Raw genomic sequence first — 15,296 nt, forward strand, 5'->3', positions numbered from 1 at the left:
CTGCCCTGCACCGATGGCGCAATAACAAGCAACACAGTGTTATGAGTGTATGTGGATGACTGTTGGTAGTTATTGATAGACACTTAACATGATGTTCCATCTAATGTCCACTCCCTGATAGGACAACAGAATAGAGCCAGACCAATCACAATTATCGCTCTTTTTTCCTCTCTTTTAATATGATGATAGCAGAGAGCCTGACCAATCACAATGTTCCCTTTCTCTCTCCTCTTTTCTGATAGGTCAACAGCTGAGAGCCAGTCCAGTCACAATGAGGCAGAGCTACAGAGACGATGTGAGGAGAGACAGCAGGAGATCGACCACATGCAGGAGTTGCTGGAGACCAAGATACAACTCCTGCAGGAGGTACACACACACACACACACACACACACACACACACACACACACACACACACACTGCTAAAGTTGGTTGTGTTCTTTGTTGAGATGAAATTAGTTGTTCTATTATTAGATCAGCTTTAAACACAGACTGATATCCAGACCTTTAAACACAGCTGATATCCAGACCTTTAAACACAGACTGATATCCAGACCTTTAAACACAGACTGATATCCAGACCTTTTCATGTGTTTCCTCCAGGAGGCCGAGCTAGCGCGATGTGAGGCTGAGAGGATGGCCTCCCTGGCTAGGTTGAGCTCCCAGACCCTCTTGGAGGACATGAAGGACAGCCCAGAGGAGGAGGAGAGCACCCAGACCACATCTCACCACCCCCCATCACACACCAACAGAGACAGGTACACACACGGTATATGGTCATTCGAGCCAGATTTGAACCAGTGACCTAAAAGCTGTAATTACACACCTTCACACTCATGGAGGAAAGCCTAGGACTCCTACAAGTCCAAATTTAGCCCACATATCTATGGTACTGACCTCTCTCTCTCCTCTCCTCTCTTTCTCCTCCTGTAGGGTGGTCGAGGAGCTGACCTGTGCTCTGCGCTGTAAGGAGGCTCTGATCACTGAGCTGAGTGGACAGAAGAGCGTCCTGGCCCTGAAGGTGGGAGAGCTGGAGGGACAGGTAGTGGACCTCTCCTCCTCCCTGCTGCAGAAAGAGAGGGATGCAGAGGTATATATCATCCCTGTTACACGTATGAGGAAAAGTGCATGTGTAGGGTCTGCCTTGGGGTCAATGGTTCAATAATTTATTGTGTTATTGTATTCATGTATTGTATCTATTTGACTGACTGAGTTCCTGTAGTGTGTACAGGCCTGTATTACCATGTGAAAAGCTTCATACACAGGGTTTCTGGGACACCTCACCCATCTCTCACCCTAATCTCACCCATTCCTCACTCACTCATTAGACATAGCTCAACCCTTCCTCACCCGTCCTCAACCCTCCTCACCCCTCCTTTAGCTATAGCTAAGATGCTTTTCAACACCTCCCCCTCCTCACCCAGTCCTTCTTCATCCATATCTCCCCCGTCCCCAAAGATGGAACCACATGGAAACGCGGAAACACGATGTCAAAATGTGGAAGCACACCTGTTATAGCGACGTAACACACGCAACACACACGTAAACACTCCTGTCAAGAAACACAGAGCAACACACACGTAAACACTCCTGTCAAGAAACACATAGCATCACACACGTAAACAATCCTGTCAAGAAACACATAGCAACACACCATATGTGTGTGTTTAAACCCACAGACCACTCTTCTTAGGTTAGTAAAGGTTTCAAAACATATTCACCAGGAAAACATGAAAAATAAAAAAACATCTATATCCTTTCAGTTGTCAAAATCGTATTTTGTTTTGATTGAGGAATTCCATGTGGTCAATTTCCACAACACCTAAGGGGATTGACGTGTGAGGCTCAAAGCCCTGGCTACCACATTGTAGAGCAAACCTGTGCACCACAACACTGTGTGTGACTGAGTCAAGTGATGGATCTCAATATATTTTATTTAACTAGGCAAGTCAGTTAAGAACACATTGTTATTTTCAATGACGGCCTAGGAACAGTGGGTTAACTGCCTTGTTCAGGGGCAGAACGAGAGATGTTTTACCTTGTCAGCTTGGGGATTTGATCTAGCAACCTTTCGGTTACTAGTCCAACGCTCTAACCACTAGTCTACCTGCCACCCCTACACTCTAACCACTAGGCTACCTGTGGTGCTGCTTGTTGCAACGTCATTTCGCTGAGTCTACCTTTAACACTCTAATCTGTTTCAGAATCAATCCATTCCATTTGTATTTACTGTAGCCTTCTGTAACCCATGCAACTAGTCGTGTTCAATCTACCAGTTGTGTAGTGTGTTGTGTTAAGTTGTGTTGTTGTGGCAGCAGGCAGGGTGGTAGTGTGATGCTTTTTGTTGGACGACTGTCAACAGAACACGGTGTACTCTGCTACTCTCTGAATGATCTGATCATCACTACAGCTGTTGTACAGATTCTCTGAGAAGGAGATATTAATTACGCTCTGTTGGACTGATATCACCATTACTCAAACACACGCACAAATGCACACACACTCGTACACACACACACCCAACGTTCTACGGCCCCTGTTTCTCTCCCCTACAGTTCTACCAGGAGGAGCTGGGCAGGGAGAGACTACGCATTGAGCAGGAGATGCAGGTGAGTGAATCCTGAAGTGAACACAGAAACTCACTTGAAGCTGGGATCCTTAACGGTGAAACTGTCCATTTGTGATATTACAACAACATAGAAGTTATTGAAAACAACCAACACAGTTTTTCCCCCTCTGACATCATCGCACGCACGATAGATGAACACAATATGTACTGGAATTTGTTTCACCATGCTGTGCGACGCTCCTCAGCTCAGCAACAGAAACAATAACAAAGGTGAGGTGCTGGTCCTACACTACTGTTGAGTCAGTACCCACTTTAACCAGATCCCACTCTAAGGTGTTGGTGGAGCTTGACCCCTGCTGAAGTATAAACACAAAGCACCTCTTAAACCAGACAGCCACATACAGAGTGGTAACATCTTGACCAAAGAATATGTGGTCGGTGGTCACTATCTAAGGAAAAATACATTATCAAATTGTAGTCACATATAAACTACTTTCTAATATAATTAGGGTTTCTTTGTGGTTAATTGAAACGCCATTGTATTGAATTCAACGTAAACATCATACATTACCCATAGTTACCATATCATATAACATCTTAGTATATAGCAGCTGCTAGAGCTGAGTAATAAACCGTTCCTAGACCAGTCTGTGTTAGTGTCTATGTCTGTTAATGCCTGTCATGGGCGTCGTAAGGATTGGACCAAGGCGCAGCGGGTAAAGTGCTCATCGTCTTAATTTATATAAAGATAACACTTTAACAAAAGAAACAAACCAGTTCTGTAAGGCAACACAGGCTATACAGGAAAACAACCACTGACAAAACACAAGTGAAACAAACACAACTAAATATGGCCTCCAATTAGAGACAATGACAACCAGCTGCCTCTAATTGCCAAAAACCCAACATAGAAATAGAAAACTAGATATAAACATAGAAATAGAGAACATAGAACCTAAACCCAAAAACACCGAAACACACAAAACAAACACCCCCTGCCACGCCCTGACCAAACTACAATGACAAATAACCCCTTTTACTGGTCAGGACGTGACAATGCCAGTATTGTGTTGGGAGCTGTCGGCCCTGAAGGGAGCGGGCCTGAGTTATTTTAGTCTGTGGTAAACAAATCATGTGATGAATTTATGAATAGTCCGCCCACATTCTCTATTCTCATCAGTCACATTCTTAGAGGGGAGCTTCTCACATTACACAAATAACAGGAAAACAGGTATATACAGTATGCAGGTATATGCAGTATGCAGGTACAGTATATACAGTAAACAGGTATACACAGTATGCAGGTATATACAGTATGCAGGTATCTACAGTATGCAGGTATCTACAGTAAACAGGTATATTCCATATGCAGGTATATACAGTATGCAGGTATATACAGTAAACAGGTATATACAGTATGCAGGTATACAGTAAACAGGTATATACAGTAACAGGTATATACAGTATGCAGGTATATGCAGTATGCAGGTACAGTATATACAGTAAACAAGTATACACAGTATGCAGGTATCTACAGTATGCAGGTATCTACAGTATGCAGGTATATACAGTAAACAGGTATATACAGTAAACAGGTATATACAGTATGCAGGTATACACAGCACCCAGGTATATACAGCACCAGGTATATACAGTATGCAGTTATACAGTAAACAGGTATAGACAGTATGCATGTATATATAGCATGCAGGTATCTACAGTATGCAGGTATATACAGTATGCAGTTATACAGTAAACATGTATATACAGTATGCAGGTATATACAGTAAGCAGGTATATACCGTAAACAGGTATCTACAGTATGCAGGTATACAGAGTAAACAGGTATATACAGTATGCAGGTATATACAGTATGCAGGTATATACAGTAAACAGGTATACAGTAAACAGGTATCTACAGTATGCAGGTATACAGTAAACAGGTATATACAGTATGCAGGTATATACAGTATGCAGGTATATACAGTATGCGTGTGTGTTGACTGGAGCGGGGTTAGATAATAGAAATAGATGTGCTGCTGTGTGTCAAATGAAATGAAATCAAACTATATTTAAAGTGTCACTATACCTCACATACAGTTGAAAGAAAGCCGCAGTACAGTGTATGTGTATCCTGTCATTTTGATCAAGAGTGTTTATCCTAATCATCGTCATTTGTTAGTTTTGCTAATCGACAGTCATTATCTCTTCTCAGTCATTACCACATATTAGTCATTATCTATAGGTAGTCGTTACCAGAGCCATGTATTTAGAGAGTTGGGCCAATGAGGTTTCTGCATTATGATACATTCACGTCACTACAACATTCTATGGCAGCCACGTTAGAGCGCCATTAACATTACACTGGGAATATTTAAACATTGCTATGTCACTGTCTAGAATTAGAACAATATTCAACACTACAAGTTGTCTCAACTCTCTAGATGCATGGCTCTGGTCATATCCATTATTCTTCCTTTGATCCTGTCTCACTGAGACTCCCAAGGCTCTTGGTTCTTGTCATTTGGTGGCAGCTTTGAATCCTACACATATTTGTTGTTGTATGAGTTTCTCATGAAGGAGCCAAATCCCCAAGGTGCAAGGCATTTTACCTTGTAAATCAGCTTGGCTCTAGGATGCAAATGTGCCTATCATGGCTGATCTCAGCTCAGATTTCACACAGTGATGTTGTCCCATTGCCCAGGGCCTCTGCCAGCTGTAACTAAGGCTGAATGGATCACTGTTACTCAAATCCATGTCAGTTTCTATAGAAGACTGAGGAGGAGGAGTCTTTGAAAGTGGAAAACGGATGCACGGGCATAGGCAATGGAATGGCGTACATCGAACTTTGGATTTATTTGCCCCATTAATGACACAAACATAACTGAATATCATTATTTTCTGGCCGTGCAGTTACACCTGATAGTAAGGGTAGAAAGAATGTTCACCTGTCTGTCAACATGTTCAAAATCTGTGTACACAACAGAGCACGACTGTATTCAACACAGAAGGCTTGCAAGTGTCTGTATCCATGTATGTCAGTGAGTGTGCGTGCAAGGATGTGTGTTGGTGCGCATTTAAGTGGCTCGTGTTTCAGCGAGGTTGTCAATAGGTCACGCTGACCTTCTGGTGCCAACTCTGACACACACAGATATCAAGTTGTGTTGTCTAAGACACCTAGCTTCTAATTGGTTCTCCAGACACCATAGCCAATGAGATCAACCTAAATGGCAGGCCATCCATGAGGGAGAAATGTTATGAAAGAAATGTGCTGTGGGTGGCAGCGGATGCTATTCATGCTACATTTATGCTAATATTTTACATCCTTTTTCTCCCAAATTTCGATCTTGTCTCATCGCTGCAACTCCCCAACGGGCTCGGGGGGCGAAGGTCGAGTCATGCGTCCTCCGAAACATGACCCGCCAAACCGCACTTCTTAACACCCGCCCGCTTAACCCGGAAGCCAGCCGCACCAATGTGCCGGAGGAGGAAACACCTGTCGACAGAGGTCAGCCTGCAGGCTCCTGGCCCGCCACAAGGAGTAAAAGTTATATATTTTTTAATAAAATGTCTATGTGTGGTGATTTGTTATTTCTATCTCTCGCTTGCTTGATTGAAGTCTATGCTTAAAGAGGAGTTTGAATGCACTATCTGATTTAGCAGTGGACTCTGCTGGAGAGTACTGAAACAGTCCTCATTTTAAACCCCAAATCCTCAACAAATTTAATCAAGGACCCCCAACTACCCGCAGACTGTCATTTTAAACCCCAAATCCTCAACAAACTTAATCAAGGACCCCCAACTAACCCCAGACTGTAATTTTAAGCCACCCATAATCAGGCATTAGTGAGGAGCTGACCTAGGACATAACAAGGTCAGCTCTGCCCTCAGAGAAAATGGCTGCCATACACCATCATATGGAAAGGTAATGAAGCCTACATGGGTTTGAAAATGAAGCATAGTAAATATTAGCACAATCACATACAGGTTTTTGTTATAAATCATGTATTATTACCCTTTACTTTGAATAAACCAAGACGTCAATTTGGTTTAACCAGTCCCTTTTGGGTTAACCAATCCCTTTTAATTTTTTATTTTACTAGGCAAGTCATTTAAGAACAAATTCTTATTTATAATGACGGCCTAGGAACAGTGGGTTAAGTGCCTTGTTCAGGGGCAGAGCAGCAGATTTTTACCTTGTCAGCTCGGGGATTCAATCTAGCAACCTTTCGGTTACTGGTCCAACGCTCTAACCACTAGGATACCTGCCGCACAAATAACCCATCCCTTTTGGTAACCTATCCCCTTTGGGTTAACCCATCCCTTTTGATAATCATTCCCTTCTGGTTTAACTCATCCCTTTTGGGTGAACCCATCCTTTTGGTAACCAATCTCTTTTGGTTTAACCCATCCCCTTTGGTTTAACCCATCCCTTTTGGTTTAATCCATCCCTTTGGTTTAACCCACCCATTTGGTTTAACCAAGCTTTTTTGGTTTAACCAATCCCTTCTGGGGTAACCCATCCCTTTTGGTTAAAATCAGTTGTTCCCAAACTTTTTATAGTCCTGTACTCCTTCAAACATTCAACCTCCAGCTGCGTACCCCCTCTAGCATCATGTTGTTTCTTGCCATCATTGTAAGCCTGCCACACACACACTATACGATACATTTATTAAACATAAGAATGAGTGTGAGTTTTTGTCACAACCCGGCTCGTGGGAAGTGACAAAGAGCTCTTATAGGACCAGGGCACAAATAATGTGGTTTCAAAGGGCATCAGTGTCTTAACGCGATTTGCCAAGGCAAGAAATCTATGAGTGCAGCCCTATCCAGAAATCTGGCTTTGGCTTCTGATTATGTTAAAATTTCACAGAACTGCTTGCTGCAATTTCGATGAGTCTCTCTTGTTCAGATATCGGTAAGTGGAATGGAGGCAGGGCATGAAAGGGATAACGAGCCAGTTGTTTGTGTCGTCCGTTTCGGGAAAGTACCTGTGTAATTGCGCACCCAACTCACTCAGGTGCTTCGCTATATCACATTTGACATTGTCCGTAAGCTTGAGTTCATTTGCACACAAAAAAATCATACAATGATGGAAAGACCTGTGTGTTGTCCATGTTAATGCAGACAGAGAAGAGCTCCAACTTCTTAATCATAGCCTCAGTTTTGTCCCTCACATTGAATATAGTTGCGGGGAGTCCCTGTAATCCTAGATTCAGATCATTCAGGCGAGAAAAAACATCACCCAGATAGGCCAGTCGTGTGAGAAACTCGTCATCATGCAAGCAGACGGGCAAGTGAAAATTATGGTCATTAAAGAAAACTTTAAGCTTTTCTCTCAATTCAAAAAAACATGTAAATACTTTGCCCCTTGATAACCAGCGCACTTCTTCTGTATGTTGTAAAAGCATTACATGGTCGCTGCCCATATCATTGCATAATGCAGAAAATACACGAGAGTTCAGGGGCCTTGCTTTAACAAAGTTAACCATTTTCACTGTTGTGTCCAAAACATCTTTCAAGCTGTCAGGCATTCCCTTGGCAGCAAGAGCCTCTCGGTGGATGCTGCAGCAGTGTACCCAAGTGGTGTCGGGAGCAACTGCTAGCAAGCGCATTACCACTCCACTGTCTCCCTGTCATGGCTTTTGAGCCATCAGTACAGATACCAACACATCTCGACCACCAAAGTCCATTTGATGTCATAAAGCTGTCCAGTACTTTAAAAATATCCTCTCATGTTGTCCTGGTTTCCAGTTGTTTGCAGAAGAGAATGTCTTCCTTAATTGACCCCCCCATAAACGTAATAGACATATACCAGGAGCTGTGCCAGACCCGCCACGTCTGTTGACTCATCCAGCTGTAACGCATAGAATTCACTGGCTTGTATGCGAAGCAGTAATTGTCGAAACATCTCCTGCCATGTCACTGATGCGTTGTGAAACAGTGTTGTTTGATGAAGACATTGTCTGTATAGTTTATTTGGCTTTTTCTCCCAGCATTGTCCCAGCCATATCCACGGCAGCAGGAAGAATTAAGTCCTCCACAATAGTATGGGGCTTGCTTGTCCTAGCCACTCGATAGCTCACCATATAAGACACTTCTAGCCCCTTCTTATTAATGGTATCTGTTGCATTTATACATGTCTTACTACTCGAAAGACGTTTTTATTCTCACCCAAAAAACTCCCGTGGCTTATGTTTCAAATTGTCATGTTTCATTTCGAAATGTCTGCGCAAGAGTGAAGATTTCCCGTGAGAGAGTAACGGTTAACGTGACTGGATGTTAATTATTTGACTAGGCTACCTGTATTTGACATGTTGTTATTTCGCTGAACACTAGATGGTCACATTTTATTTTTGGCAGTGAAACGAGGATACTCAGATGAGAAAAAAACCTCACCTAAATTTATAGCCCCGTTGGAAAATATAAATGTACTGTTTGAATATGTGAAGAAATTATTTATCTTTTTTCTAAATATTATTATTATTATTTATTTTTTGTTAAATGTGAATCACATTTTTATTTGTCGTACCCCCGACGGCATTGCGCGTAACCCAGTTTGGGAATACCTGGTTTAAACCATCCCTTTTGGTTAACCAAATCCTTTTGGTTTAAACCATCCATTTTGGTTTAACCCATCCCTTTTTGGTTAACCCAACCCTTTTGGGGTAACCCATCCCTTTTGGGGTAACCTATCCCTTTTGGGGTAACCTATCCCTTTTGGTTTAACCCATCCCTTTTGGTTTAACCCATCGCTTTTGGTTTAACCCATCCTTCTTGGTAACCTATCTATTTTGTTTAACCCATCCATTTTGGTTTAACCCCTCCTTTTTGGTAACCTATCCATTTTGTTTAACCCATCCCTTTTGGTTTAACCCCTCCTTTTTCCAAGAGAGACTTGGACCTAGTGGCCATTTGTAACATTCTGTTCTGAGGCAGCATGCTATTTTGAGAATCAAAGCTGATATGTGCAGTCACAGTGTGAGTGCATGACTGTCTGTGTGCACACCCTCAGGGATACACAGTCACTGGTCACTGTGGAAACCTATGAGCCTAAAGCATTCTGGGTAATGTGGTTTTGTACAGCTCATTTATTCACACAGCCAAACCATATTTTAAATGTTGTAGCCAAATGTGATGTTTCAATGTCATTGGGTTGCCCTTGTCAGTAAGTTAATTTATTGTCAGTAAGTTAATTTATATGCGGCAGTGTCTCTCATGTTCCCTCATGTTTCTAGCAAAACCGGTTTACCTTCATTTTTCAACATATCAGTCTACACCCCTCCATTCACAGCACAGGCTACAATAGCAGTCCCACATCCACCAGTGCCGGTGGATACTGCACCACTAGTGCCTTCTCTTTGTTCTGTTCTTGTAGCACATGTAGTCGTAGTAACCGGTTTTATGGCCCTCTTGTCCTATTGTGTCACTGTGTTGCAAGCAGCACTATGAGAGCTGTGGCCAGCCCATCTGTTGAGATCTGTTGAGTTCTAGAGACACTACCATTACAGTGTATCTTCACTCATACAATCATGTCATACATGCCAGATCTGGACTCTATAAATGGAAAGCTTTATGTTTGTTTCTTCCCATAACTATTAATAATGTACGAGATATAAAATATAAATGTAAACATCGGATCCATCCACCTTCGCTATTATGGAAGCATTTGCCTGATAATATATAATAATATAAGCCATTTAACAGACGCTTTTATCCAAAGCGACTTACATTTCATGCATGCATACATTTTACATATGGGTGGCCCCGGTAATCGAACACACAACCGTGGCAGTGCAGCCATGCTCTACCAACTGAAATGGTTTGACAATAGAAAAATCTATGTAAAATGTATTCCCTCTGCTTTGCAATGCATTAATGGCATTTACTTGTACGCGTATTTATGAGATCTTATTTGCATATAGAAGAGGCTCAATATTAGGAAGGAAAGGTTATGCAGTCTGCTTGGCCTGTTCAGTGGAAATTAGTTCAAGTCAACCCTCGGGATGTGTGCGTGTGTGTGTGTGCATGTGTATTATCTAAACATGCTACCCAAGAAAGTAAATGTTTTTTTGCTTTGTTAAATATACAATCAATTCCACATTGAAATTGATATCAAATGATGTATTTACGAAATTAAATTCTGACTGAGTATGTGGTTCTGTTTGAGTAATTGGTATTGACCCCATAAAAGCACAAAAATAGCCTGGTGGTAATGAACAAAGCAGAGAAAGGGATGTTATTATTGGTTTTCATTTAGATTATTTCTACTGGCTTACAAGAGTTTATGCAAAACAGTGTGAATATAAAGTCATTTACATTTCAGAGCGTCACTAATGTCACCATGTTACTACACGGTAATATGCATTTCACCTGTTCGCTGAAGCGAATGTAAAGCTTAGTGTAGAGTGGACCAGAATAACTAAGGTCATCCTGGGGAGCACTAGAGATCGTCAAGGTATTTTATTCAACTTCTTTAACAAAATTGACCGAAATGTAGCTCCTTATATGAAAGTAAAACGTGTATTATCATGTCAGATAGGAACACTTTTTAACCTCTTGATATAGACGATTCGATATCTTGCACCCCTATTGCATGAAATGGTGCGCTCCGTGCCTGCAGCCAGGTCTAACCAGTGCTACAAAGCTGCCACATCATTGTGTGCCCAAAGGATCGCGGGGCTGAAGTGAGCTATCTCCACTGTTGACATTGTAAATCATGAATGAATGTCAAAGGATTGCGGAGGACCTGATTGCCGCTACCGAATGAATTGTTTTGGTGTGTCAATTATCCGCGGTGACGATCTTTGGTTAAAGCGATACCGCGGTAGCCTAACGTACCGGTGATAATCTACCTGACAGTGCGAGCCTCCCAATGACAGCTAACCAAGTAATGCAGCGGAACGTGCGCGTGTTTCTCTTGTTTTGGTAAACGCGAGATGAAGTCACCTGGAGCGAAAAGTCTGGTGGTTTGTGTATTTATGGAATATGCTAGGCGCGTGACACCAGAATGACTTTATTTTTCCCTTTCGGACTTTAACCCATCGCTTCAGAATATCCATTACGGAATGCAACAGAATCGGTGACCAAGGATACTGGAATACTTGCTGGCTGACATCTGCTCAAGCAATATGCAATTACAATTCACCTAAGGTCTTCATAGTCCTACTGAAGCAACAACGCTGGTCGGGTTATGAAATAAAAATAGTCATTATGTCAAGAGTATTGGATTTTGTGAACATCTCTTTTACTTGCTGCTGTGTGCGTTTCCCTGCAGGCTACCAGTGCCAAGATTAGTATTTCCTTAATGACTGCCTATCTGTTGTTTTTATGAAGTTTTAGTGGTATATATTTATCTTCTGACGAGAGAGAAAAAGAGGACTGTTACATGCAATATATTCCCATCTTCAATGATTTTATTCACAGAGTTTTAAAGTGAATCTTCTGATGGATGAGCGTTAGTCATATTGGAGCTAATAGCATCATCTCATTCACCTCCATCAATCAAATGTTATTTATTATTTATAGGACACTTGACAGTAAACAACCAGAACCTTTGTTTTTATCATTAAAAACAAAGGTTATTTCACCATTAGACTAAAGTCTTCAAGCTAAGGTGATTGGCCTCCGTCTGAGTGTGTGAGTGGAATGCTGGACATCAGAATGAAGGAGGCGTGTCGTATCTGCGCGCGTGAGCTCTGCGGTAACCAACGCCGGTGGATCTTCCACCCCGCCTCCAAACTCAACCTCCAAGTGCTTCTGTCCCACGCCCTGGGGCGAGAGCTGACCCGGGACGGGCGCGGCGAATTCGCCTGCTCCAAGTGTGCCTTCATACTGGAGCGTATGTATAGGTTTGATACGGTCGTCGCCCGTGTGGAGGCTCTGTCCATCGAACGGCTGCAGAGGCTGCTCCAGGAGAAACATCGGCTACGGGGTCTCATCGAAGGCCTCTACCGGAAGACCAACGGGGAGGAGGGTGGCGGTGGTGGAAGGGTCATTACTGGGCCTGGGGGTACGGGAGGAGAGGTACAGGGGGAAGGTATGGTGGACATGTCTGGTCTGACCCATGCTAAGTACTGTGCTCTGCTCCAGGAGGACTTGGTGTACTCTCTGTATGAGTCCTGGGCTGAAGAGGGGTTAGAGTTCGAGGGTCACCACCATCATCATCATGGGCATCGCCCTCAATGCCCAGGGTCAGAGGTGACGGCTGTGGGGTCACAGCGCTGTGGGACAGTCACGCCTTCGCGCAGGAAGTGCCAAGGGTGCACAGCGTGGCGAGTCGTGGACTCGGACTACGAGGCTGTGTGTAAAGTACCAAGGAAGTTGGCACGAAGTATTTCCTGTGGCCCATCAACGAGGTATTCGGCCAGTGTGATTGGAGTAGAAAGAGGTAGAGGAGGGGAGGAAGAGCCAGATGGGACCCACTCCTCGCTCACACTGGTCCCTGGGTCCAAGCTTCAGTCCCGGGCTTCAGACAGTGACCGTACCCTGGCAGGTCGAGCCAGCTCCAGCCCCTCCATAGACTCCCTGGACATAGCTGGAGAATCTACCCGGCTGTCTGCTATCCAAGACGGGGCCGAGGGGCTAGGGTATCCCCGGGACCCCCTGGATGACCGGTCCTCTGACTCCCTATCTGAGGAGCACGACCTGGTGACCCCGCTGAGATCCGCATCCCACCTCTCCCTGGCCCTCTGCCTGGTCCAGAACTGTGTGTACCGACCCGTCCAGAGCCCCAAGGGAAGCAGATTGCCTGTGCTGCTCAGACAGAGCCCCAGCGATGGAGACTCCAGACTTAGCTTCTATGAGCCAGCCTTGGGGTTGCTGCATCGAGGTCCGAATAGAGAGGGGGAGATCCATGGCCATGTACCCGACGTGGAGGCCCCTCTGATCAGGCTGAACAGTGAGATGGATGGGGGTCTGGACCTGGCTGAGAGGGAGGAGCTGTGGGAGGATCTGTATCATGAGTGTCCCCCCCCACGCCCCCACCAGGTATACCACAGCAGCTCTCCAGCAGCTCTCCAGCCAGCTCTGGACATCGGCTCACTAATCTCATTTTATTTCTTTGCTCAAACTTGCCAGTTACTAAAATCAGAAGGAGTGTTTTTCTTTCAATAGGATAACTTACTTAACTACAAATCGTATTTGTGGCATAATTAATCATCTGTTAGATGTAAAGAATATTCCAAGAGGTTACTTGGTTGTCTGTGAATCCAGCACACAGTGCAGTGCTTCCAACCGTGAGAATATTCCCGTTCTCTCCATGCTCCTAGCTAATTAGCTGGGTAATCCAGCTGTCCATCTCCATCACCTAAACCTCTCCTTCCCCCTCTCCAGAGAAGATGCACATTAGAGGATGTGCACTCTGTAGCACTTAAATCTCTCTCTCTCTGTGTGTGTGTGTGTGTGTGTGTGTGTGTGTGTGTGTGTGTGTGTGTGTGTGTGTGTGTGTGTGTGTGTGTGTGTGTGTGTCTATGAGCACAATCTATGACTCAGGCGTGTACGTGCCTGATGCACATCATACGATCCTTCAGATGTATGTGTGTGTGTGTTTTTAAAGCAGTGTGGGATTTTCACATAGAGCTCTCAGGCCAGTCAACCATACTAATGAGTGTGTGTTGTTGTCAGACAGTAGGCCTACCACAGAGGCACATTAACAAACCTGGTATGATACTGGGGGGTGGCAGGTGCCCTAGCTAGTTGGGCTATTAACTGAAAGGTGGCTGGTTCGAATCCCAGAGCCGACTAGGTAACAAAAATCTGTTGATGAACAAAACACAACCTTAAATTCTCTGGAAGTCTGCTAAAAATGTACTGTCATCTTCACAGTAGCTTCGGTCATTTTGGCCTGAGCGTGCTTTTCAACAAGCTCACACATAGTAAGACAAAACACTGTCAAATAGTACGCCAAATGAGTGGATAATAAGACAAGTGTTTATTCAGTAGTTCAAAACTAGGACTTGAAACCGTATCGGATATCACATGTTTAAGTAGAACATGAGGTGCTGTTTATCTATCAGAGGAGGCTGGTGGGAGGAGCTATAGGAGGATGGGCTCATTGTCATGGCTGGAATGGAATCAATGGAATGGAATTAAACATATGGAAACTCAGTTCCATTAATACTATTCCAGCCATTAAAATGAGCCCATCCTCCTACAGTGAGGGGGGAAAAGTATTTGATCCCCTGCTGATTTTGTACGTTTGCCCACTGACAAAGAAATGATCAGTCTATAATTGTAATGGTAGGTTTATTTGAACAGTGAGAGACAGAATAACAACAAAAGAATCCAAAAAAACGCATGTAAAAAATGTTATAAAATGATTTGCATTTTAATGAGTATTTGACCCCTCTGCAAAACATGACTTAGTACTTGGTAGCAAAACCCTTGTTGGCAATCACAGAGGTCAGACGTTTCTTGTAGTTGGCCACCAGGTTTGCACACATCTCAGGAGGGATTTTGTCCCACTCCTCTTTGCAGATCTTCTCCAAGTCATTAAGGTTTCGAGGCTGACGTTTGGCAACTCGAACCTTCAGCTCCCTCCACAGATTTTCTATGGTATTAAGGTCTGGAGACTGGCTAGGCCACTCCAGGACCTTAATGTGCTTCCTTTGTTGTGCCTCCTTTGTTGCCTTGGCTGTGTGTTTTGGGTCATTGTCATGCTGGAATACCCATCCACGACCCATTTTCAATGCCCAGGCTGAGGGAAGGAGGTTCTCACCCAAGATTT

The 15,296-nt window shown here is 43.7% G+C and overlaps 1 protein-coding gene across 7 annotated transcripts in view; it reads left to right on the forward strand.

Moving 5' to 3' along the window:
- LOC106569692 (myomegalin) overlaps window positions 1-15,296 on the forward strand; it is a 107,564-nt gene that overhangs the window by 34,092 nt on the left and 58,176 nt on the right. For 3 of the 7 annotated variants that reach the window (XM_045694361.1, XM_045694364.1, XM_045694365.1), the window contains exon 1: window positions 11,206-13,558. In XM_045694361.1, coding sequence (XP_045550317.1) covers window positions 12,218-13,558 — 1,341 coding nt within the window. In that variant the 5' untranslated portion in view covers window positions 11,206-12,217. Of the gene's footprint in view, window positions 1-242; window positions 367-603; window positions 759-933; window positions 1,091-2,555; window positions 2,610-11,205; window positions 13,559-15,296 lie in introns of those variants that run through there. The other 4 variants (XM_045694363.1, XM_045694362.1, XM_045694366.1 and 1 more) reach the window with 3 other exon arrangements.

Source organism: Salmo salar, chromosome ssa14, assembly GCF_905237065.1.
Source record: "Salmo salar chromosome ssa14, Ssal_v3.1, whole genome shotgun sequence".
NCBI classification, from domain to species: Eukaryota; Metazoa; Chordata; class Actinopteri; order Salmoniformes; family Salmonidae; genus Salmo; species Salmo salar.